Below are 25,008 nucleotides of genomic sequence, written 5' to 3'. Positions count from 1 at the left end.
GAAAAGGTGAAGGTGGTAAGATTTCAACCTTTAGTAGTACGGAACTGAAACCTAAGTGACCGGTAACCACCTCCACTTTACTTTACTTTACTTTACTTTACTTTACTTTACTTCACTGCACTCCTCACTTCACTCCTCACAGACCTCCTCACAGACCTCCTCCTCTTCAAAGTTCAAATCCACCCACTACGATCCACCAGCATTTCTCAAAGGCTTCTGCATCGAGTTTCCCTATCGAGTTAGTATTTCCATCGGATGCCCCTCTGTACTTTCCATTTTCTATCTCTAGCTTCACTTCTCCCAAGGAAATAGCCAGTGAGAGTGTGTGAATATGAGAACAATAAGTGCAAATAATTCCCCAAAAGAAATGATAACGAAGCAAATCTCGGCCCACTTGATTCCCCAATCTTATCAATCATCGTTTCACATTGGCCAATCACAATCCACGTATTCAAAAGATTATTAGAAGAATATCTGACATGACTCTTCTGGATTGTTCCGTTTGACAAATTGGCCGATATTTGACTTTACAACATCTTTGGAGGGTCAATAGAATTTATCCACGACTTGTTGGGAAATCACTAGTGCAGTTTCAATTTAGAGAGAGAGAGAGAGAGAGAGAAAGAGAGAGAGAAAGAGAGAGAGACCGTTTTCCAATCCTTTTCCTCGTGCTCCATCGATTGATCATATTTGATGATAAGGCTGAACGCCACCGAAGAGGCTGAAATCTCGAATACAGACAATTTGGAAAAGAGAGAAAGGCTCGAGATATTATAATTGGTCAGCCAGTTTTCATGATTTCTGATTGGTTGTAACCCCTGAAGGAGATCTTAGCTCCGAGTGCGGAACGCGACATGTGAGAGTGCGGAGTTCGTTCCGACTTGAAATCCGAATTATGTGAGCAGAATTCTTTCTACGTTTCTAGAATCATATATCACCTATATCGCCGGTGACATTTGGAGATCCAGACATGGTGGATCGGTTGTATGACTAAAGTGTCTTGAGGAATCTGGCGTCTGGAACGACGGGTTCACGTAAGCAGAGTGGCTTTTTCAATCATATCTACCAGGGTAGGTGTTGATGTTTTGATTTATGGTCACGTCATATACAGGTTGGAAGACGAGATAGATAGATATCATATAGGAGTAATTTTATGGAGACACCTTGTAGCTTTTTGTCCTGTTACCCATGGATATTTTGAAAGTTGTGAAGATATCTTTCTAATACATTTGATATGTTTGTTCGCCTGACCATTAAATGCTGTCTTATGGAGCATACTCATATCTTCTGGAGGACTAGTAGTCGGGAGTCGGGAGCGGGGGAAAGGGCGGGGTCTATTTTGGAACCGCCATTCTCCATAATTCCTTGTATGGCGTACACTCTCGAAGCCGGGATTGGATGATGTACCGTCTCCAAGAATTAATCATGAGGGGTTCAGGATTGGAGATAGAATAAGCAAATAAATTCAGCCCTAGCTAAACCCTGTATACCTTCAATCCAGACAATCAGTTCCTTTTGCGCGGCCATTGCATGTTCATGAAATGGGAAACTAATGGCTACGAATGAAACGTATCTTTCGTATGTAAGCTCGGTGGTATGTAGATGGCGTACTAATAGAGACGCTCAGCACCTAGTAGATAGCTAACATCAATATCAGGCCATTTCTACACATTACCACTAACAGGTGTATCTCCATCAAAGCAAGCTGTGAAACTTGTAGGGTTAGTCTAGAGTATGAAGTATTCTGGCGTTTCAACAGAAGAAACAGAAGAATTAGATGAGCTGCAGTGAGCGAGAGCAGTCCTGGAATGTTAAATACCGGTATTGGATGTGATTTGGTAACTGTGTGAGTTTTAGTATTCTGCATAGAATAAAAATGGGATATCTAGCTGTTGAAAATAAGCATGTGATCGGACTCCTACAATGAGGCCTTCTTGTGAATCGTGGAGTGGAAGTCGCTTGTGTTCAAAACGTTGAAATTCATGTTGCAAAGGAGACTACAAACACGGATCTCAATCGATTATGGCAATGAAGTCTTTGATATGAGGAAATTGGAACAATAGAGAGCAGTAGTAATAGGAGAAGGCCTCAAAGATTTAACTTTTGCATTTGATTTTATTCGGAAGATTTTGTGTCCCCAAAGAGGGGGTTTACCTCGCATTCTGTAACCAACATCAATGGTAGACCAACCACTCAGAGTCAATCATCAAATCAGGACCATATTTGGGCGAATCGTCTCACGAAACATCATTGCTCCACGAGTTGGACCGTGTAACACATGCCTTCCTTCTAGGAGCCACCAGCCTTCGAGCAGCATAGCCGGCTATGGGGGGCTTGCTCTCATGATGCCAATAGAACCGATAAACTACGATAATCAAAACTAAGGATCCGCCAACTCTCCGGGGCCACTGCCATAGAAGTATGATCGAAATTCAGGAGGAGGTTCTGCATGCTAGTAGCATATATCTAGCATCTCCCCGTACTGCCAAATCACCCGCCGGTCCACTTCTCAGAACTTTAGATAGGTACTTACTATCCAGCAAGGGTTGGAGAATAATCTCAAACAGAAGATTCGAAACTACTAACGAATCAAGGAAAATTTGTTAGTACCATCGTTCCCGTAAAATTCCCAGAAATGATAGCAAGGCTTTGCTGAACGCAAGGCAAACCGTTATTGCTGTGTTAATGTTGTACTCCTTTCAAGATTCCAGCGGGGTTCAGGAACCCAATCGAGAAATCAACCATTCTTGTAGCATGATTCCTTTTCCTTGGCTGTTTGAATACGGTTCAAAAGATACAGGACAAGAAGGAACTCTATACTACCTGGGTACACAAATTAATGAGGTTATCTCTCCAGACTTGCCGTCTCCACATAAAGCGCCAAGATTTCATACTCGCTTAAGCTCACTAGCGTTACACGTGACCACACTTCCAATTTTTCAAATCCCACCACCACATCAAAATTTCTCCCTCGCGCTCACAACGAAACATCGACAACACGACAATCCCAACGCCAACATCTACAATGGCCGCCGAAAAGCAAGCTCGTACCGGCCTCGCCGTCGGTCTCAACAAAGGACACGTATGTTCATGAAATTCCCCATTTCGGGGAACAAAAAACCCGCCCGTCTCACCTCTTGGAGGATCTTCTTTGCGAAAATTTTAGAAGATGGACCGGCTGATTTATGTTGTGATATATAGAAAACCGAGGCTCGTGTCTCCAAGCCCAAGGTTAGCAGAACCAAGGGTCACTTGAGCAAGCGCACTGCGTTTGTCAGAGATATCGTCAAGGAGGTTTCTGGGTATGTTTCTTCCAATTTTCTCTCGAGAGTAAACAATCGACTAACCGTCTCCTCAATAGTCTCGCACCATACGAGCGCAGAGTCATCGAATTGCTCCGTAACAGCAAGGACAAGCGTGCCCGTAAGCTCGCAAAGAAGAGGGTATGTTTTCCACTGCTCTCACATCACCAACAACGCATCACCACCCACGCAAGACGAATACTAACTTAACCACAGCTCGGTACTTTCGGACGTGCTAAGGCCAAGGTCGACGAGCTCCAAGGTGTCATTGCCGAGTCCCGCAGAGCCGGTCACTAAATTCCCAACCTCATATTCTCTCACCACGAAGAAATCACATCTCATCTCTCCAATACAATGGATTGATATATGGGTTTATGATGGATCTCCACATTTACACAAGTCAAGCATATGGGAATTGGAGCTGTAACAATGAAGAATTTTACGAGTTACTATGATTCTGGGAATTGGGATCTGAAGTTGCTATTATCAATAGCATTCATGAAGATTTCAGGGCAAAAACAAAATACCTTCCAAAATTGTTTCTATGGTCCTTCATATTTAATTGCTATGTGAATTCTTCATTTGACTTTTCATGTCCTTGCACTTTGATCTAATGAGAAAATGAGGAACAAAAACGCCTCTCGCTATGATTCCCTTCCCTACCAGCCTGACCAAGAGAAATACAACGTCTCAAGATCGAAGAAGTCCAACCACCCTATGAATACCGTCATAAATCATTATCACCTAGTGCACAACTCACTCTTCAAGCATCAACTGGCGGAATCTAAATAGACGCTGCGAAAGTCAACATGGACAATCCATCCATCAACCATTCTCGGACACCCCGTTCACTTCCTCCATCTATCTCTTCTTCAAATTCTTCATAATAAGATTATGCAATCCCTTCTTCTTCTTCTCCCCACCCCCATCATCCTTCTTCACCTCCTCTGGCTTTCTCTCCTCTTCTTTCTCCTCCACACTCTCCACAATGGGTACTGGTTGTTCTGTAGCTTTCTCCCTATAAATATCCTTCAATACTGGTTTTCCCTTCAATCCCTCAATATTCGCCGAGTCTTCCCACGCTAAATTAACCACCGTTGGACCTTGGATTCCCAAATGCTTGATCAAGAATTTACTCTCTTCATTAGGTATTGTTTCTCTTCCTTTGTTGCCTTGATAGATCAATTTAAATGGTTCATTCTCATGAACGATTAATCCGCGTACATATTCATAAAGCCATTTTCCGTGAGACTCATTAGTGATGGATTTACTAATAGCCATTTGATCTGGAAATCGAATACGAAGAGGGATTTCTTTGATTTTGGATAGCCGGTCTTGGCGGGAAGTTTCAAGCGCAAGTTCTTCATCGTAGGAAAGAAGTTTGGTGTTTTGAGAACTATTTTGAAGACGAGATAGCACGGATTTGGCGTGGTGGATGGTGGGAATGTAATCGGCGTCGTTGTGGGGGGCGAGGGCTGCGCGAGGAGTGGAGTTGTTGGGGGCGGAGAAGACAACTACGGGAAGGCCATCGGGACCAAGAATTTGAGGGGAGATCGAGGGGTCGATCGAGGGGTCAGTTGAGGAGGACGGAGGTGGGTTGGAAGGTGTAGTGTTTGTGGTTGCGCCGGCGGGTGTGGGCGTTGAATAGGGAGTTGCATCTGAAGGTTCAGAATCCTCCATAATCGTATCCTCATTTTGTTGTTCTGACTCAGAAGAAGGAAGGTAAGTAATAGTATCCGTTGCAGCTTCAGTCTTCTGCGGCGTTTCGGCAGAGACTTCAGGTTCTTGCTCTTCCTCCTTGAAATATTCTCCAATATCCTTCATAGCCTCCTCAATCGGTTGATCCGTCTGTCGAAACGTAAGTCTCAGCAATCCCGTCCCCTTATTTAATCCCAAATTCGCAAGGGTCTTTTGTAAATCTCCAAATGTAGCCATTTCTCTTCCCATCACATTCAGCACCGGCATCTCATACACCATGCGACCAGCTCCTGAAGCGCCATTTTGTAGTTGCGCTACCCCTCTTCCCGTGAAATTTAAATTCGCAACTCCGTTGCTCGACTCGAACTTGCGGAGGACAAGCCACAATGTTGTATTACTAGGGAAAGTATCTTTCAATCTCCCACCCGGAACCGCAGATGCGAGATCTTGTGGTAATTGGAGCGCAATGGAGACTGGAGCGGGTGATCTGGAAGCTTCGACCAAGGTGAGTTTTGCGCCGGTGGTGAGACCAGTTTGACGATATGTTTGGGATAAATCGATGGGTTTGTCATTACTTTTCTTGAGATCGTAGTTGGTATTCTTCTTCCCAAGCTTCTTGCAGGCTTCTGAGACAACTTCGCTCATATAAGTTCCGGGAGTGACTTTTATGGTTGCTCTGTTGAAGCCCTTGTCGATGACTACCACGTTGGAAGCCATACCTAGGAATTGGTAGTTAATGCAGTAGATGTTATAAATTGTAGAATGGTTCAGCTATGAGATTTTGAGAGTGATCGCTATCGATTCCAAGAAGATAGAAATATCCCAGGTCGAAGTTGTTATGTTGTATTCGTAGCGTCCTTCTATAAAGTTCTGTGATATTTGTAAGGGTGTTGGAGGGTTGTGGCGGGGTGTTAACAAGCTTGTAGTCAATCAACCTGGTAGAGTACGGCGGAAGTCAAACCAAATAAGCCAATCTATAAAGAACGATAAGTAAACAAGTCCAAGCATATAATTTGCTTCGAACTTACTCCTACAAATAGAAAGTAGTATTAAAGAAAGTTCAATTCAAAGTTCGTTCCTTTTATATAATAAAGTGTAAAATGATTTTATAAACAGGTAGTTACTAGCTGATGGTACCTATCGTATCTCATAATCGTTGCCTTGTTGGCCCAAGCGTCAGCTTGAGAGCTCAACATCGACGCGCCAGCCGTGTCTACCTTGTCCATGTCTCTCTCACAACCTCGATATTACAACCCCAGACCACTTCAACTTGAATCACCAAACCCTTTATCTGCGAATCTCTTTACAAAAAAGAGTGAAATTGTCGTCCTCTGATTTACCCAGTTCTTGATACCCTGAATTCGTACACTTCATTCACAATGGTAAGCTTGCTTTACCTACACAAAACCATACATATCTTAAACATGTTATCCACGCTATGAATAAACCAGCTAACACCTACATCTAGAGCTCTCCATTCTCCATCAGTACGCTGCCCTCTCTGTCTCACAATACCCCAATCTCAAACCACAAATACTAACCATACCCCTCAGATGGCGGTGCCTGCGTAGCCATGGTAGGCAAAGACTGTGTCGCCATAGCCTGCGATCTCCGTCTCGGTCTCCAAGCCCTAACGGTCTCCAACAACTTTCCCAAAATCTTCTCCTACGGCCCGTCCGTCTACCTAGGTCTTACCGGTCTTGCCACAGATGTCTCCACCGTCTCGGATCTCTTCCGCTACAAAGTAAACATGTATCGACTCCGCGAAGAGCGCAATATTTCTCCCACCACCATGGCGAATCTCGTCTCGAGTTCGCTGTATGAACGTCGCTTTGGCCCGTTTTTCGTTAGTCCTGTGGTTGCGGGATTGGATCAGAAGACTGGGAAGCCATTCATTTGTGGTTTTGATAGTATTGGTTGTATTGATTTCGCAAAGGATTTCATTGTTAGTGGAACTGCAAGTGATCAATTGTTTGGTACTTGCGAGGGACTGTGGGAACCAGATTTGGTGAGTCTAATTCTCTGGATCTTTTTTCCTTCTTGACATAGTTGCGGGATCAACTTCTGGAACGGTCATATGGAAAACACTTTCGTGGGAATAGGAAGCTGTTCTATCACACATATCATATAAAATGCTAACAGCTCAATTCTCAAATTCAGGGACCAGAAGATCTCTTCGAGACAATATCGCAAGCACTCTTGAACGCAGTCGACAGAGATGCTTTGTCAGGTTGGGGAGCCCATGTTTACATTATTGAGAAGGATAAGGTTACCAAGAGGTTATTGAAGGGCAGACAAGATTAAATGGTGTGAATTATGACGAAGCCGTAATTGTGATGGAGGACGCAGTTGTAATCTTGATGGTACACGAACTCGTATCCCTGACAGAAAACGATGCATACGACGGTATGAAGACAATGCTCATGGATTCTCACAGGAAGCAGTGAAAGATGCCTTCTTGTGTGCAGATAGCAAGCACGCAATATAGGAAAGATTTGTAGTATTAGATCTATCTAGCGAACAGCCAAGGCATCAAGGGTTTGATAGATACAAAACGAGCATAAATGACACATCTACGTAGACGTTTGCATTTCATTTCACTACGACCTCTTCAGGAATGAACACTTTGCGAAGATGTAGATTTTTTTCTCAAGATATCCAAGTAGTGAATCAGGTGGTAAATCATGCATATGTAATTTTATATTATTGATTCAAGTTCAATACCCCTTCCTTTGCGTGAGTGGTATCGTACATGTATGTTAATCTAATATTTACCAAAATCTAATAGTTTACACCTCCACCGTTTTCTGCACAGCTATTCCAAGTAGCTATTTTGATTCCCATCCAATTGCGCATGCTTCAAGCCAATTCATGGAGACCCGTCTATTCTTTCTTTGGTCTCTCTTGAATTGCTGATTTTTGCATGAAAAATTGTCTCTCTAAAAATTTAAGACCTTCGTCAATGATACTAGTAAATTCAAAACGTTAGCAAGTAAAATCAATAAAATCAGATATCATAAGATGGAAAGAGGAAAAAGCTTACATAACAGGAGCACTAATAATAAGAACCGCCTGCCACTCGTTCCAGTTCAATGGGAGAATTGAGAAGAGAGTTTGCAAGATGGGTGTATAGAGGAGTGCGAAGTGTAAAGCCATGGATAAGGCAATCGCGTAAACCAGCATCATGTTCTCCCAAAGAGGAAGGGTGAGAAGAGATTCACTAGAAGAGAGAGCGTTGACGGCGTTGAACATTTCGATGACGACAAGGATCGAGAGGGAGACAGTCGATGCAGATTTAGCCATGTCGTTTGAGAACATTTGGCAGCCGATATCCGAGAATTGAGCTGAACATTTGTGGAAGTGAGATAATTGCCAGAAAGTAATTTGTGGTCCTTCAGAGTTGTACATGAACCACCATGCATAACCAGCTACAGTAGCAAGACCGACATAGACACCAATGACCATGTAACGGAAGAAAAGCCAGCCACCGATCAATGCTTCATCACGCTTTCTTGGTTGTCTCTTCATGATATCATGATCAGGAGGGTTGAACGATAAAGCTGTAGCTGGGAGACCATCGGTTACAAGGTTGACCCACAAAAGCTGAACAGGAATCAAAGCCTCTGGCATACCCACTGCTGCTGTCAAGAAGATAGAAACAACCTCGCCAATATTAGAGGAGATGAGATAACGGATGAACTGTTGAGTGTTGTTGTAGATAGATCGACCTTCTTCAATGGCAACCTCAATCGTAGCAAAGTTATTATCGGCAAGAACCATATCGGAAGCAAGTTTAGAGACATCAGTACCAGAACCCATAGCAACACCAATATCGGCTTTCTTGAGAGCAGGTGCATCATTGACACCGTCACCAGTCATAGCTACCACTTCACCAGCTGATTGTAGAAGATCCACGAGCTTTGATTTGTGACTTGGTTCAACACGAGAAAATAATGAGGCAGTCTTAGCAGCAACCAATTGTTCGCTTTCGCTAAGATTATCGAATTCTCGGCCAGTGTAACTTTTGCCCTTAAGATCTTCAAATTCTCCGAAAACACCAATTTGTTTGCAGATTGCTTCGGCAGTGTTGCGGTTATCACCAGTAATGACGATGACTCGAATTCCGGCTTCCTTGCATTTTCGGATGGATCCTGCTACCTCTGGGCGAGGGGGATCAAGCATACCGACAAGACCAAGGAGGGTCAATTTCTGCTCAAGTTGGGTGTATTCAGTAGTAGTAGTTGCCGACTTCAATAATGGATTGGATCCAACATCTTCCACGCTGGCGAGTGCGATAACACGTAGACCTCTATTACCATATTCGACGACTTCTTTCAACAAAAGCTTCTCAAGTGTCTCTGTAAGTGGGACTCTCTTGCCATTGGATCCAACCAAAGTGTGAGTGCAACGATTGATAACATTTTCCGGGGCTCCTTTGACAAGCAATTTTTGTTGCTGGCCGTTTCCAACAAGAACAGACATGCTCTTTCTATCGCGAGAGAATTCATAAGTAGCGAGATGAGGAGTTCTCTTTTCATACCAAGAGCTTGCGTGGTGAAGAGAGTCACTTGCCGCAATGCTGGCTCTTGCTTGATTGTGAGCTCCATCCAAGGTGCCAATTTTCTCTACCAAAACACGTAGAGCGCCTTCAGTAGGTTCTCCAACGTTCGAATAAGTGTTAGACTTGGAATCAAATGCAAGTGCAGATTCGTTACAAAGAGCTGCTACTTCGGCCATTTGAAAGATGGTATTCGATTTTGTGGCTACATCTGTTACCACAGTGCCATTTGAAAGGACATTACCGATGGGAGAGAAGGTAGTTCCTTCAACCTCCAACTCCTCAAGGTCAGAACCTGCTTCATTGATATAGACAACCTTGTTGACACTCATTTGGTTTGTAGTCAAGGTACCAGTTTTGTCCGAACAGATCACGCTGCAGCTACCTAGAGTTTCTACTGAAGGCAAACTTCTAACAACGGCATTCTTGGCGGCCATTTTACGGGTACCAAGGGCCAAACAGGTTGTGATGACAACAGCGAGACCTTCTGGAATAGCTGCAACACCGAGAGAAACTGCAATCTTCAAGTAGTAAATCGCACCCTTGGCAAAACTTCCATGAGAAGGATCACTGAAATGAGGAATATTGATAAGCCAGACCACAATACAGATAACTGAGATAACCTTTGCCAAAGTATCTCCAAAATCGTTGAGTTTTTGCTTGAGTGGAGTTGGTTCCGAAATTTGTGCCGTAATACTTTCGTGAATATCACCAATAGCTGTGGAAGATCCAGTAAGAACGACAATTGCAGTTGCATGCCCAGTGACAACAGTGGTTCCGGAGAAAAGCATGTTTACTTGATCCTGCTTAACGGCCTTCAAATCCGTGACAGCCGTGGTGCTTTTTCCAACACTCTCGCTCTCTCCTGTAAGAATGGCTTGATCGACCGAGAAACTGTTGCTCTGGATTGCGAGGACTCTGCAGTCTGCAGGAATTCTGTCTCCTACTGCGATTGTGATAACATCTCCAGGAACCAACTCTTCCGCGCGAACTCGAGTGACATGTCCATTTCGAATGACTTTGGCTTCATTGGCTGAGTATTCTTGAAGGGCCGCAATTGCTTTCTCCGCGCTACTTTCTTGCGATACACCGACGACGGCATTGAGAATCAGAATGGTGAGAATCTATACTGATACATTAGCACCGCGAAAAAGTCAATCCTGGCGAGAGAGTCGAAACATACCACTGCGGGGTCGACAAAAGCAGTCCATCCTCCTTCATCTTCGAAAAGAGCTAAAACGAAGGAAATGGCCGCGGAACCGAGTAAAATAATAACTAGTTGATCTTTGAATTGTTCGAGGATAAGTTCCCAAATGGGAGTTGGAGGCTCATCTGCGATAGCTGTTTTTATGATTAGCTAAAGCTCTAATTCAACCGGCGCAAATGATGCAGGAGAGAGGAATATTGCGTGCTTACCATTACGGCCATGCTTCTCCCTTGATGCAATAATTTGAGCATCTGTGAGACCTTGAGATTCGGATACGGAGAAATGATCCAAGACCTCAGAAGTCGACTGGGAATATGCACTGTCCATGACTTTATGTTATGTTGAAGACAACGTGGGGCAATATGTAGAGAGAGGAAGGATTGTAGCGATAATAGCCACTTCGTTCAAATTGATTGTCTCATCTAAATCGGAAGAATTATGGACAGATCTCCTTTTTTGAAAAATTGAAAGAAGTACGATGAACAAGAACGAGGATTCTATGTAGGTAGATATTCTATTCAAACAGGATGATAAATCTTGAAGTTCCAAAAAGAGATGCGATTATTTAATAATATCTAGGCAGTATCTTTCTTGAACAAGTGTCCTTTCTAGGAATCTATCTTGATCATAAATCATAAATCATACGTTGATTTGATTGGTTGAAATTCCAGATTTTTTCCAGATTCCTTATTATTAATTAGTAAAAGAAGTCGCCTTCATTGAAACGGGTATGACATTGCCGATCCGGATGCGCATGTTTAGAGTGACTGTGATTGTGACTGTAAGTGTAATCATTGTGACTTGAGTGAAGCTTGATTGTTGATACTGCTTGGTCTGTGCGTTGATCTTTGGAAAGCAGTAGAAGCAACGGTCGAAGGAATTGAGTAATAGAGGTTTGCTTCTTGGAGATAACTGTCTCTATTCTTGACAGGTACAGATTGTTTGTAACATGGAAGAAAAGATTCACCTAGCTACCTATCCATCTATTTATGGATCATATTCTTCAATTGGACCCTCAGCAATGAATAATATCAAATCAATACTTCGTAATCTTCTATGTCTCCTTTTCGAATTGTCTGCCTCCACGGCAGTGGCCCTCGGAGAGCCAGCGGAGCGTCATTTCATTTATTGAAATGGAATGAATTGTTGTTTATCACCAACTTTAGGAGATGCATGGTAGCGATAGATGAAAGGCATGATACTTACAGCTTTCAATCTCACTGTCCTTCTAAAGCTTTCGTGTCACAGGTACACCGGCACCGTATCTTCATCTGAAAGCATAACCCGTCAGCCACCTGGGTAACCTTTATGCCGTTTGTTTGTCAAAAGCAGATTCGGCGTATTACCTCTAGCATCCGAATATTTATTTATCTTCCAAAGAAACGATTGTATTCACCGATGGAATGGAATTGAGTCCAGGAGTAGCAAAACATCAATCATGAGATTGATGCACTCCGTCCATCTCAACATCATTTAGGATCAAGAGATATTCACAAGGATGAGCCTTCATGTTGGAACGAAGAAGGAACAGAGGGGCGAAGCGAGTGTACCGAAAGTGCCCAGGAAGCGATATAACTCGACAACCTAGATCCAACGGCATCTCTTGATTCTCTTCACATGAAGCTTGGTTTATTAACATGCAGCCTCGTTTCTTTTAGGATCCTCCTATTAACTGGGTTCTATGGAAAATTTACATTTCAATCCGTCCCAACTCCATCAACGACCGGTCTCCGATTGGTTATAATTTGTAGTAATCCTTGCCCACCACGAGGTAGGTAGACATGATTGTTCGTCACTCATTATCCTCTGATGGGTCGGAAAAACATAGATGCTGGGCCACTGCTGGCATCTCTTAACTCCCACCTTCGTCGAATGATCAAAATGCCGCCAGCTGTACAATATTAGAGTTCTAAGCACACTTGTCCCCACTGTTCTGAGAATTCATTTGTTTCCATATATAGTTTTCAGGAAAGTGAGATGCCAGGTATATACTTCCAACACTCCTCAAGCCCTCGGATCTCATAAGCGTTGGGATGAATCGCTTGAGCTGACTGACGGCAGCTGGTTGAGGTTGGTATCTCGTCTTTCGTCTTTCGTCTGAAATTTAGGATTGAATGCATAGGCATGCAATAGAATTAAGCAAACAGGGGCTTTGTCGATCTCGATCAAATAGAAGGCGAATAAGTTACAACATGATCTTGAACCAATATGTAGGAAATAGACTTGAGACACGAATCCTTGATAGTTCCTCATTATCAGATTACCGGAAGTTCTGCCTTCAATTCCTAGATTTTCTAGATTGCAACTAAACCCTGGAATTGATGGTGACCCTTTTGACTAATGAGACAAATTATTGGTAAAGTGTTCTGAATTTGATAAAGACTAATCCTTTCTGACTTTATACCTACCAGGTAGACCAGAACAATACTGCGCAGTGCGGATACTCCGAACATTTCTTGGAGGTTGTTGTTGATTTCCAGTTGTCACAAGGGAAACAATCCACATCTACGTGGGGCAGATATCCCATACCAACACCCTTTAATGGATCAAGGGACTCATGACTTTAATCATAGTTGAGGCCAGACCAAGCTTTATGTTTCTGAAGAATCTCTACGATTACTCCTTAGACTCTCTAGAATCTCCTAATGCTCGATATGACTTTGGGTGTGTGGTAGGTAGGATACGATCCTCTGGGTGTCTGTCAAGGAGTGCAATTTAGGAGGGTTGCCATATAACCAAAGTTGACTCATTCATTCATCATTGTACATCAGCCAGCCAGATATCAGGTTTCAATGATCTTCTTGTGATAGGATGTAGATGTCGGCAGAGGTGTAGGTGTAGGTCAGATAGAAGAGCAGATAGGTAAGGTGAGGCCGTGTATGTATTGGGTAGAAAAGAGACCGACCACAACTACCTACCTGGGTAATATCTCTTGAACCCCTCACTTAATAGAGACCAATGAAATAATGATTACTTGGTTATTGGCTAGCAAGTGTTGTATCTCCGTATGTGTGAATTGAGACTCTACTTATCAATTTGGTTATTGACATTATTCCACACACAGTATCAGGGAGGTATATCACCGTATCGTTCATTATCTTTCATTCTAGAAGCATTCGAAGGTCTTTCTTTCTTTCTTTCTTTGGCTCCTGTCCCATGGGATCCTGTGGACTGTACTCCGTGATGTAAATCATTCACTTGTGAAGATCTCTGATTTGATACATCCACACTATGGCACCTCCTCCCTCCTCCTCCCTCCTCCCTCCTCCCTCCTCCCTAGGTAGTTGAGGGATTGCTTTGTGTCATGCAAATTTGATAGAAATCCCTTGACCTTTGGTATTGTGCTCAATCTATCATGATATCACAATCATAATCCAATGATCCAATAATTGCACGTATTCACTCAATCAAGAATTAGATTACGTGCAATTTTATTTCTTTTTGATTATTTTCCAATGAATTTATGGTTACGGTATCTTAGCATTAAAAAAAGCATTCATTCATTCACATCTATTCCAAGTACTTCCTTCCTTCCTACCAACAACAATCAATCATATAATATTGACCGCTCGGTTATTGAATCAATCAGAATTAGCGTCAGTTTCTCCATTATTACCTTCACACCAGATCCATGGATTGGATCTTCCTCGCACTTAATACCCAACTCTTGCACTTGCAAACTTCCCATCTTTCTCTAATAAATCACCAAGAAACCCAACCACAAAACCTTCTTTCCATCTAACCACTTCGACTCTCTCTCTACCTAATACTATTTACAACAAAACAATACCCTTCAAACATCAGCAAATATGACTACTGAAGTAAGTTCAAATCCCTTTGCTTGCTACCGTGAATCTCTTTCTCCGTTTCACTTTGCCCTTTAATTCGTTTCCCCTCCATCGTTTGTCAATATTCCCGAATCTTACCCCCCCCCAACGGCCATCCAACAGCATATTTACATTGTTGTCCTGTTTATTTACTCTTGCTCGAACTTTATGCTAATGCTATGATAATTACAGCGTGAAAGGTATGATTCGATTTGTTTCCATGCGGCTCCCAAAAACCTCCTTTACTTGACGTACGTGGTACTAACGACTACCTTGCAGCAAGACTTTCCTTGCTAGGCTCTGCGAGCAGGCTGAGCGTTACGATGAGATGGTTACATACATGAAGGAGGTGGCCAAGGTATGCGACTCCCAACTTCATTTATTTTTCGTTGCAGATTGCGGCGCGATATGCAAATACTGATGACGCGTGATGCAGTTGGGCGGGGAACTCACCGTTGACGAACGTAACCTCTTATCTGTCGCCTACAAGAACGTTGTCGGCACCAGACGTGCTTCCTGGCGCATCATCTCCTCAATCGAACAGAAAGAGGAGTCCAAGGGTACCGATAAGCACGTTTCCACCATCCGTGATTACCGTCAAAAGATCGAGACCGAATTGGAGAAGGTCTGCCAAGATGTCCTCGACGTCTTGGATGAGTCCTTGATCCCAAAAGCTGAGTCTGGAGAGTCCAAGGTCTTCTACCACAAGATGTAAGTCTTATCGCTTCACATTTCTTTGCGCCGGATTCCACGGCTTCCCGAATTTTTGGCTAATGATTGGTACAGGAAGGGAGACTACCACCGTTATTTGGCTGAGTTTGCCTCTGGTGATAAGCGCAAGGTTGCTGCTACTGCTGCTCACGAGGCCTACAAGGTATACATTATCCCAACTCTATTCATTGAAAGACATGATCTAATCATATAAATAGAACGCTACCGATGTCGCACAAACCGAGTTGACCCCAACCCACCCAATCCGTCTCGGTTTGGCTCTTAACTTCTCTGTATTCTACTACGAGATCTTGAACTCCCCAGACCGTGCATGCCATCTTGCCAAGCAAGCTTTCGATGATGCTATCGCCGAGCTTGATTCGCTTTCCGAGGAGTCTTACCGCGACAGCACTCTTATCATGCAACTTCTCAGAGATAACTTAACCCTCTGGACTTCATCCGACAACGGTGACCCTGAGGCTGCCGCTGCTGGTGATGCACCAAAGGAGGCTGAGAAGGCAGTCGAGCCAGAGACCAAGGCAGATGAGCCAGCTACCGAGGCCGCCCCTGCCCCTGAATCTTAGATCTCTTAACTGTTTCGGAATCTCTTCGTCTTCGTTCTTTGATGTTGTTCACCTTCTGGAGTGGCTGGAATATACCTGGCTTGCTGGTGGAGTGATTGCAGCATGATGGCTAGGGCATAGGAGTTGATATGAAAAGCAGAATTAGGTGCATATTTGCAAATACTTGCGATTTGTCAAAGGCACCAAGATTTTGTGAATCCTGATGATCAATGTTTTTCTTTTCTGATTGCGATGTTTCCTTGCGGTATTCTCAAGTCAGTTGCTTGTCTTTTAACAAATGGTTACCCTTTTCTCCTCATTCTCACGAGATAAGGATTCTTGAAGTTTGATCGCACAAGTATCTGCTCGACAGAATGCATATTTTCCTCTCAGAACACACAGTGCCTCTATGGCAGGACAATAGATCGCCCATTCTCGTAATCTCTTTTACAAGTTTTTACACATTGGGGGCTTGCGTACTCTGTGGTTGGCGTGCTTTTTCTGGTCTAGATATCCCTCGGATTTCTTACATCTCAATGTTGTCATAGCGAATAGCCTAACGTACTCACCTAACACTATTTTGTTGTTGTCTCCAAACCAAATGCAATCGCATGATAGGAACCGTTTTTAATTTCTTGTTGAATGAATCGTGTATATAAGGACCTTTGTGAACGTCAATGGTGATGGTGAGTTGTAATTTATAGTTGTATTGAGTTTTTGTGTTTTCTTGGACAGTAAGTAGTATTCAACGAAGGCTATATTGTTCTCATGCATTTGTATGAAATTCCCCTTCGAATCATTTCCTGTTCCATTATTTAAACGGACTAAGGTGAGAGGCCTGAGAAATCATTCTGATATTAACTTGTCTATTATGCTTTCTCCTTTAAGAGAGATAGGTTCGCCTGTGGGCTTGGAGAGAGTACAGTGACGATCTGTGGGAGGATTTGGTAATTGGGGAAAGATAAATGAGTAAAGATGAAGGAAGGAGGGGAGAGGGGGTGACAGTTTTGAGAGAGCAAAAAGTGGAGGTGGTGGATGGGCAGAATATAAAGCTATGGAAGAGATTTTGGAGAAAGGAGAGGGAGGAAACCTAGAGAAATTAGAAGCCTCTCTATACTACCTACCTATTTCCTCTCGTTTGTACGGCTTTGACTGAGGGATTCATCGGTGGCATTCAAAGGAAAGATCAATTCAGCCTGTCTCTCATGAACATGTCACTCAAGCATCGGATCCAAAGTGATACTCTTACATGAATCATAACATCACATACTAGACCTTTAGGACCAGTGCTAGAACCAAATGAAGTTTAATGTGTAAATGAAACAAATGAAACAATTTTTGAAGTACCTACCTAGTTGTCTTGAATGAGATGGGAAGTAGGGCGGAAAATCGTCCAGATTTTGTTTCCTGGCGGTTATGTATCACGGGAAATGTAATTAATAGCTCTTGAATTGACAATGTGACATATTTATTGATTTCAATTGGTTTCTTCATGATTTGATAGTGAAGTAATGGTTTCTTAGTTTTTCAATCAATATGGAAAAAGGAGTTGTAGTTTTTGGTTTGACTTAGGTGGTCAGTATAAATGCCTCGTATTGAAGGCTAAAATGACAACACACCACGTGATTATCTTCCACCGGCGTGGATCTCAAGGCAGATTTGACGCGCACAAGAAGTTGGAAGGCGCGGATGAATTCGTAACGCTTTCATTTCACCTATTTCCAATAATGCGAAATTCGTTTTCTTGCTTTCTTTCCGCTTCACCATAGTCATTCCATTTTAAACAAGAAATCCACATTCTTTCACCATTTCGAGTTTCATAGACCGAGAGAACAATACAGCGGATTTGGAACCTTACTCAAGCTTGTGATAACATCAATATGGCGGCAACCACGGAAGCTAGAGAACTGGAACTCGTGGGGAAAGTGGAAATGCGGATTGCGCTGGCGAAAGATGATAAACTTGAAGCTATATTGAAACCGTATTTGCCACCGTTGCTTCTTAAACTTGCGAGTGAGCATCAGAATGTTAGGAATAAGGTATGTGGCTTATTTGAGGTTGTTTTTGTTGGATTTGGTTACGGGATTGAATTTTTGGAGAGGCGGAAATGAATGGGGAGGGGAGACTGTTGATATTGTGGTTTTTGATTTCTTTGGGGAAGCCTTTGGTCGGGGAGGATGGTGGGGAGGGCGGGCGGAGGGCGGGTGGAGGATAGAGGAAAGCTTCTCTCTAAATAGTCCTATACTCTTGATATTACATCTTCAAATATTCTGCCTCCACGGCAGTGGCTCCCGGAGGGCCAACGGAGCGTCATACAATTTATTGCTAATGAAAATGCCTGCTAATTTGGTTGTCATAGGTCATTTCAACATGTCAACATATCAAAATTCGCCTTGCTGGTAACAAGTTAGGAATTCATGCTCGATATTCTTGAAAATTTACTGATTGATTCTGCAGGGACATTGTATTACCTGTGGCAGCTCTTTTAAAGCAATATAAAGAACATCCAGAATCATCAATGTTACGGCATTTCGATCTCATGTTCATTCAACAAAGCGTGGGCAAACTATCTTCCAAGGTAAGTGATAATTCATGAAATTCCGGCAGATTGTTTGATCTAATTTGTTTTCAGGACCAAATGGATTTAATTCCAACATTAATACATGGGTTGGCTCAAGATGCTGAGAAGCCAACTTGTGCTACTATATTCAATCTGTTTCTTCGTCTCTTACCGCAACTCAAAGTACCTTCTCGTGGAAGTAAAGAAGATGCAGAATTGAGGCACCAACTTGGTCTTGATGAACGCCAAGAAGATTCAAAATTTATAGCATCGTGGTTTGGAAAGCTTGTACTACTATCTATTGTACGAGCAGCGCCATCTGGAGTTACTTGCCCAGGACTTACTGTCAAAGAATACGAATTTTTAACACTCAACGGGAAACAAGAAGCATGGGATCCAGCCTCAAATGAAGGATTGAATCTCACCCAAACAAAAATCACAGTCCTAAATTTTCTCGCTTCTGGTGCTTTTACAGATGAAGAGAGATTCTTGCCTGCGTTATTCGCGTCTGCTGATACCAACTCTCGTATTTCGAGCATTGGTGACGACTTAGTAAAGCGTTCAAGCGTTTCATTGGAAGATGCTGAAATTGTACGCAATTTGCTAGGCATCTATTTTAGTCTCAAACCCGCGTTAAAGACGAGGGTGCTTATACTCTTAACGAAGTCCGCAATTTCAACTACCTTTCCTACTGATATCGTCAAAATTGTGCAAGATGGAGTCCAACCTGACGATAACACAAATCTCCCTGCACCAGGCTTAGAAACCATTAAATTTCGAAATGCATTGTTCAATTACATGAATTGGGTATCTCGCATGGGATCTATTCATGATCTCAGTCAAGTTGCACCACAGCTTGTCGGATTTTTAAGAACATATATTGAAGATCAAGGATGGCCCGTACCTCATGAGAGATCTTCAGACGCGGCATCTTTACGAGCTTTGGCTTATGAAACCCTTGGTTCGCTTGCGAAGACTACACCATCTATCGTTGTTGAAGAGGATCTTTCTTTGATTCGTTGGCTTTTTCGATCACTCACAGAAGAAGGCTCATCCGATGATATCTTCGTGAGTATAGAAGGAGCACTGGCGAGTCTATTGAGTGCGTTCAAAGCTCCTCTATCTTCAAATCTTCGAGATGAACTCAGATTATTACTACTCAAATATATGACACTCAAGGAAGAGGGAGAGATCGTCAGAAGTGCTCGTTTTGCAACTGTTCGTTGGGCAAATCGATGCTTAGAGTATAGTGATATTGTGGCTCGTTGGATAGATATTCTTGCATTAAGTGCACGCACAGATGAGCGTAGTGATGTTATAGAGGAAGGAGCAAAAGGTTTGGTAAGTTTATCCATATTGACATTCCAATAGTCTGAATTGTAGCTTGATGAAGAAAAGTTCCTAAATCTATAAACCATTTCAAAAAGGTCCAGATTATAGAATCATTCTTGGGGCCGTGAAGCTTTCCGAGCATTACAAGTTTTCTTCGAGCTACAATCTAGGCTATCGAAAACTACTCACTTGGAACTCAAACTGATTTTATCCAGGATCCATATTGGTATCGACTTCTTAATTCTACCAGTGCCTCTATCGAATGCCCACTCCCTGAATGGAACGAGATGATTAAAGTCTTTTTCGGTACTCAAGCATTAGTCGAGAACTCCAATATTGCCAACGCCATGAAAACTGGGATGGAAGTCGATAGCGTGTCTGTATTTGGAAATTTCTCCGGTACAAGAATTAATGCTTTCCCAGCAGCTATAAACTATTGTAGGAGAATACTATTGTTACGTGCTCTGGAAAAGACTGAAACACCCCTTGGAATCGACGCAGACTGGGAACGTCAGCTAGATGTACTTTTTCGCTCCGACAAAATTTCAAGGAAAGCCATGAAAGACCATATCATGACTGTTGATCAGGACGCATTATATACCTATCTTTCGGCTGCTTTTGAGGGTATGCTACGCAATGATGGAAATGGATTAGGAGAGTGCGGCAAATGTTTTGTAGAAATCGCTTCAATCGCGCCAAAGGATGTTATTGGTCGACTGGCGGAGAGATCTATTGAACTTCTTCCGTGTATTAGATCCAACAACGTTGCAACTAGATTCCTTGCAGCTCAAGCTATTGGTATCCTCGCACCTCATCCAGATAGAGATGAAGTTTCTCTCAAGGAACTCATCGAGACACTGATGACTGACGTACAACTCTGGTCAACGGCTGTGGGCGCTGATGCGAATAAGGTACACGGATCGATTCTTGCACTTGGTTATGTGTTGAGTAGATCATCCTATTATGGACGTAGTAGCTTTATTCAAGGAGAGATTGTAGGAGAAGTTCTCGCACAATTCCTGACCATAATCGAAGGTGTAAAAGACGCATCAACGAGAGAAGCTGTGCTGAACGCTATTGGCCAGACGAGTGCATCGGGAGTTCTGACAACAGAAATTATAGAGAAATCGCCTCTCAAAATCGACGGTCTTGTTAAACTTCTACTTGCTGAGGCCAAGAAAGCAAATGAGAAGGCAATGTCAACTCTGGGTCGCCTTTCCATTATATTTGACGAGCCTGATACTTCCACAGAAGATAGTCCACTCCATACTATCATCAAAGGTCTTTATGATTTGTATGAGTTGAAGCAACCTGAAATTCATTTCACTATTGGTGAAGCTCTCAGTTGTGTTGGTGCTTGTTGGGACTCGGAGGTCTTACAGATCAGCTTGGATGTTGATGCTGGATATACTGGACGTCCTAAACGATCGCATACTTTCGAGAAGATTCTTGAAAAGCTTTTACAAGATTGTAAAACTACCAAGCCGTCACTCAAAAAGGCATCTGGTATCTGGCTCTTCTGTTTAATTCAATACAGTGGACATTTGGAGCAAATTCAAGCACGACTACGTGAGTGCCAAGCTGCATTCATGGGATTGCTTTCGGCACGCGAAGAAATCGTACAAGAGACTGCTTCTCGAGGCTTAAGTCTTGTTTATGAACAAGGTGATAAAGAACTTAGAGAAAGACTTGTCAAAGATCTTGTGGCAAGCTTTACTGGCACCAGCACTCAAATCAAGGTTCATGAAGAAACTGAATTATTTGAGCCTGGTGCACTCCCTACTGGTGAAGGTAAATCTATCACATCATACAAGGATATCGTTAGTCTTGCCAATGAGGTTGGCGATCAAAGTTTGGTGTACAAATTTATGTCTCTTGCTACAAATGCGGCTACTTGGTCTACTAGAGCAGCATTTGGTCGGTAAGTAATTGATTTTTTCATGTTGAATCCTAGATAGTTTGCTAACCTTTAATTTGTAGATTTGGTTTAAGTAACATTCTCTCCGAATCTGAGATTGATCCCAAGTTGTACCCAAAGTTGTACCGATATCGATTTGACCCAAATCCTAATGTACAGCGGTCCATGAATGATATTTGGAGTGCACTCGTCAAAGACTCAAATGCTACTGTTAATCAATATTTCGATGAGATTATCACAGATTTATTAAAAAGTATCTTAGGAAAAGAATGGCGAACAAGAGAAGCAAGTTGTGCTGCCATTGCTGATTTAGTACAAGGTAGAGATTTCGAAAAGTATGAAAAATACCTTCATGATATTTGGCACGTGGCTTTCAAAGTTCTGGATGATATTAAGGGGTCTGTGAGAAAGGCAGCTTTGTCTCTTAGGTATGTGTTGTATTTGTTTTTTGTATTCTGAGATACCTGATGATCTTTTTGGATGTCTTACTTTTGTATTTTTTATCCTCTCTCACAGCTCTAGAGTTGAAGCGCTTCTCTGAATAATTATCTCTCTAAATTGCTTCTTTAGTGGGCGTTTACTGATTTCTGATTTTCTAGTATGGCTCTTACTGGTATACTTGTCCGACAAGTAGAAGCAGGTACATCTTCAAAGCACGCACAAGCAATGCTGAAAGATGTGTTACCATTTTTACTTTCAGATCAAGGTCTAGAAAGTTCAGCCGAAGAAGTTCGAACATTCGCAACCATTACCGTACTCAAACTTATCAAGAGTGGTGGTAAAGCACTTTTGCCATTTGTACCCAATCTCGTTGAGCGACTCTTGGGTCTCTTGAGTACTATGGAAATGGAGGGTGTTGACTATCTATACCTACGTGCCGCTCATTACAATCTCACCGAAGAGAAAATTGATAGTGCTCGCACAAATGCTGTTACTCAATCTCCCCTCATGGAAGCTATCGAACGTTGCCTTGATATAATCGACGAACCTACCATGAAAGAATTTGTTCCCCACCTCGAAAACGTTATCAAGACCACTGTCGGTATGCCATCTAAGGTTGGTTGCGGTGGCGTTCTTGTCAGTCTCGCAACTCGTCACAGCGTTACCTTTCGCCCTCACGCCGACCACTTTCTCAAAACCCTTGAGAAATCTGTCCTTGATCGCAATAATGCTGTCAGCGCATCTTATGCCCGTGCAGCTGGCTATGTTTCTCGATTGGCCTCTGATAAAGCACTTCTTAGACTTCTCACTTATTCCCAAGATCTCTACTTCAATGCTGAAGATGAAACTCGTCGTCAAGTATCATCGGATTTGATTTATGCCATTTCCAAATTCGCCACTGATCATTTTAACTCTTTGGCTTCCGATTTCCGTAAGTTTTGACAATTATTTTAATATCTGAATTTATGCACTTCCTAGCTCGCAAAGAATGTTCAATCTAAAAAAAAAAAGTAATTGCTGACTCCAAAAATTACAGTCCCCTTTGTTTTCTTCGCCAAACATGATTTTGACGATGCGACTAAAAAGCAATTTGAGAAAACTTGGGATGAAAATGTAGGTGGAAGCAGAGCGGTCTTATTATATACAAGAGAAATCAATGAGTTAGTGCTCAAATATATTGATTCTCCCAAATGGACTATCAAACACACGGCCGCTCTAACCATTGCCGACGTTGTCAAATCCACGACTTCAACCACATCGCCGACGATTCCTGTCGAAACATCTGCACTCATTTGGCCTGCTCTCGAAAAAGCTCTTGCACTCAAGACTTTTGCAGGAAAGGAAATTGTATTGGCTAGCTTTGTAAAATTCGCAAAGGCATCTACCGCATTCTTAGATGCCGAATCTAGTATCGCAGCTCAGACAAAGAAGATTGCAATCAGAGAAGCTAAACGTAATAACGACATCTATCGACCATTCGCCTTTACAGAACTAGGCAAATATGCAGAAACGAGAACAGAAGTAGATATGTGGGATGAGATATATAATATCATCGCACCTATTTTGGAAGATTTGAGCAGTGAAGATCATATGGATACAAGTACAACTACTTCGACTTCTGATTCCAGGAAGAAGGATGGAGTGAGCAAGGGAGGAGAATCCACAGAATCGGAAACAATAACTGCAGGTATCGAAGCTTTGTTTCGAGGTATCAATGTTAAACATCTCGATCCATCACCTCTTACTCGTCTTCCAAAGCTCGTCGAAACCCTTACTCCCCTTCTCAAATCACCTCTCATGACGATAACTACGCGTGCAACGCTTTACGAACGTATCAGAGTGTTGTTTGATGGATTGAGAAAGAGGACTCATGCACAAAAGGAAAATAACTATAAAATGTGTGTGCAATTTTTTGAGGTACTGGAATTGGCTAGTGGAGCCGGAAGCGAGGGAATCAGAATTAAGAGGGGAGAAGCGGCGGAAATGGTCGTAGAGGCGTGGAAGGCGGGAGTCTTTGGTACGTGGAGTGAGGGAAGAGAGGAGGTGAAGGGTAATATGTTGAAGGTGATGAGTGAGGCACTCGAGGGTGAAAGAAATGAGAGTGTTAAGGTTGTTTTTAGGAGAGTGAAGAAGTTGTTGGAGGAGTAGGTGTGGGAATGGTCATGTTGATAGTATGGGTAGGGGTACGGGTGACGGGTGATGTATGGGGAGATAAGTAGTTGGGCAAATGCATAGCGAATTAAATACAGCTCGAGTCGATTTTTATTCATAGCTTGGTAGAAGGGATTTCAATTTACTGATTGTTATAGACAAAACTCGGGATAGTATGAGATTACATAATATTCTTTTGTGGGTTGAAGGCCTCAGTTAATGAATTATACATTGCCACAGCTTGATTGGCCGAAACTGCTATTCCTCCTGGCTGTATATTGTACTTGGGAGAGGATATCTGTACTACAGTGGTTGGTGTAGGTGCAACACATCTTTTGGTGACATATTGAGGTTCATGATGTTATAAGTAGCGTTTCAGTATGGGTCTATGGTTTATGAATAAAATGGTTCACATTTCATACGCAGAAACCGAGGATTTCCGTTACGCATGATATAGATAGATAATCAAATGGTGCTTCAATGGAGGGTATACAGAGACGAGATGTTCCTGGGATTTCACAGTCTCTAGAATGCCAATTGTTCAATTCTTTGGAAGATCTGTGTGTCTGGGCTACATGAGAGCATTTCAGTTTCACTGGATGTGATTTGAGATTCTGAAATGGGTGGGTTTTTTTGATTTGAAAAATTTGCTTGTACGTGTTGGTTTGGATGGTTGAATCAGCGTCTTGTTTTCTTTCTGGGGTTCTGCTTCATGATATATAGGTATTAGGTATTAAGTA

At 42.5% G+C, this 25,008-nt stretch overlaps 6 protein-coding genes across 6 annotated transcripts; 4 read left to right on the top strand and 2 right to left on the bottom strand.

Moving 5' to 3' along the window:
- The first annotated feature begins 2,991 nt into the window (after positions 1 to 2,991).
- Bfra_000324 (putative 60s ribosomal protein l36 protein) lies at positions 2,992 to 3,812 on the top strand. The gene is made up of 4 exons (XM_037330769.1): positions 2,992 to 3,082; positions 3,202 to 3,302; positions 3,362 to 3,443; positions 3,519 to 3,812. Exons 1-4 carry the CDS (start codon positions 3,026 to 3,028, stop codon positions 3,597 to 3,599), a joined length of 321 nt encoding a protein of 106 aa, XP_037197102.1. The 5' UTR covers positions 2,992 to 3,025; the 3' UTR covers positions 3,600 to 3,812.
- Positions 3,813 to 4,163: 351 nt separating this feature from the next.
- Positions 4,164 to 5,717, bottom strand: Bfra_000323 (putative ubx domain-containing protein; the record flags this gene model as incomplete). The annotated part of the gene is made up of 1 exon (XM_037330768.1): positions 4,164 to 5,717. The coding sequence occupies one exon, from the start codon at positions 5,715 to 5,717 to the stop codon at positions 4,164 to 4,166; it is 1,554 nt and encodes a 517-aa protein (XP_037197101.1).
- Positions 5,718 to 6,379: 662 nt separating this feature from the next.
- Bfra_000322 (putative proteasome component pup3 protein) lies at positions 6,380 to 7,304 on the top strand (the record flags this gene model as incomplete). Its single annotated transcript, XM_037330767.1, has 4 exons — positions 6,380 to 6,382; positions 6,469 to 6,487; positions 6,554 to 7,008; positions 7,161 to 7,304. 4 exons carry the CDS (start codon positions 6,380 to 6,382, stop codon positions 7,302 to 7,304), a joined length of 621 nt encoding a protein of 206 aa, XP_037197100.1.
- A 389-nt stretch (positions 7,305 to 7,693) lies between these two features.
- Positions 7,694 to 11,092, bottom strand: Bfra_000321 (putative calcium-transporting atpase sarcoplasmic endoplasmic reticulum type protein; the record flags this gene model as incomplete). The annotated part of the gene is made up of 4 exons (XM_037330766.1): positions 7,694 to 7,968; positions 8,044 to 10,682; positions 10,742 to 10,899; positions 10,975 to 11,092. 4 exons carry the CDS (start codon positions 11,090 to 11,092, stop codon positions 7,884 to 7,886), a joined length of 3,000 nt encoding a protein of 999 aa, XP_037197099.1. The 3' UTR covers positions 7,694 to 7,883.
- Positions 11,093 to 14,574: 3,482 nt separating this feature from the next.
- On the top strand, positions 14,575 to 15,887 carry Bfra_000320 (putative 14-3-3 protein; the record flags this gene model as incomplete). Its single annotated transcript, XM_037330765.1, has 6 exons — positions 14,575 to 14,586; positions 14,785 to 14,792; positions 14,872 to 14,950; positions 15,029 to 15,303; positions 15,379 to 15,466; positions 15,522 to 15,887. The coding sequence occupies 6 exons, from the start codon at positions 14,575 to 14,577 to the stop codon at positions 15,885 to 15,887; spliced, it is 828 nt and encodes a 275-aa protein (XP_037197098.1).
- A 1,859-nt stretch (positions 15,888 to 17,746) lies between these two features.
- Bfra_000319 (putative proteasome component ecm29 protein) lies at positions 17,747 to 24,265 on the top strand (the record flags this gene model as incomplete). Its single annotated transcript, XM_037330764.1, has 8 exons — positions 17,747 to 17,905; positions 18,226 to 18,272; positions 18,324 to 18,444; positions 18,499 to 19,767; positions 19,974 to 21,679; positions 21,739 to 22,104; positions 22,276 to 23,048; positions 23,154 to 24,265. 8 exons carry the CDS (start codon positions 17,747 to 17,749, stop codon positions 24,263 to 24,265), a joined length of 5,553 nt encoding a protein of 1,850 aa, XP_037197097.1.
- Between the last annotated feature and the right edge of the window lie 743 nt (positions 24,266 to 25,008).

The sequence above is a fragment of the Botrytis fragariae genome (genome assembly GCF_013461495.1).
Source record: "Botrytis fragariae strain BVB16 chromosome Unknown tig00000001, whole genome shotgun sequence".
In the NCBI taxonomy this organism is placed as follows: domain Eukaryota; kingdom Fungi; phylum Ascomycota; class Leotiomycetes; order Helotiales; family Sclerotiniaceae; genus Botrytis; species Botrytis fragariae.
The sequence above is the reverse complement of the archived record's forward strand: the minus strand, read 5'-3'. Positions and strand labels throughout refer to the sequence as shown.

Bases quoted from the DNA above. Each gene is read 5' to 3' on its own strand.
- Bfra_000324 (XM_037330769.1), top strand. From the start codon at position 3,026: ATGGCCGCCGAAAAGCAAGCTCGTACCGGCCTCGCCGTCGGTCTCAAC. The intron at 3,083-3,201 runs GTATGTTCATGA...TGTGATATATAG, and splicing joins TCGGTCTCAACAAAGGACAC to AAAACCGAGGCTCGTGTCTC. The intron at 3,303-3,361 runs GTATGTTTCTTC...TCTCCTCAATAG, and splicing joins ATCGTCAAGGAGGTTTCTGG to TCTCGCACCATACGAGCGCA.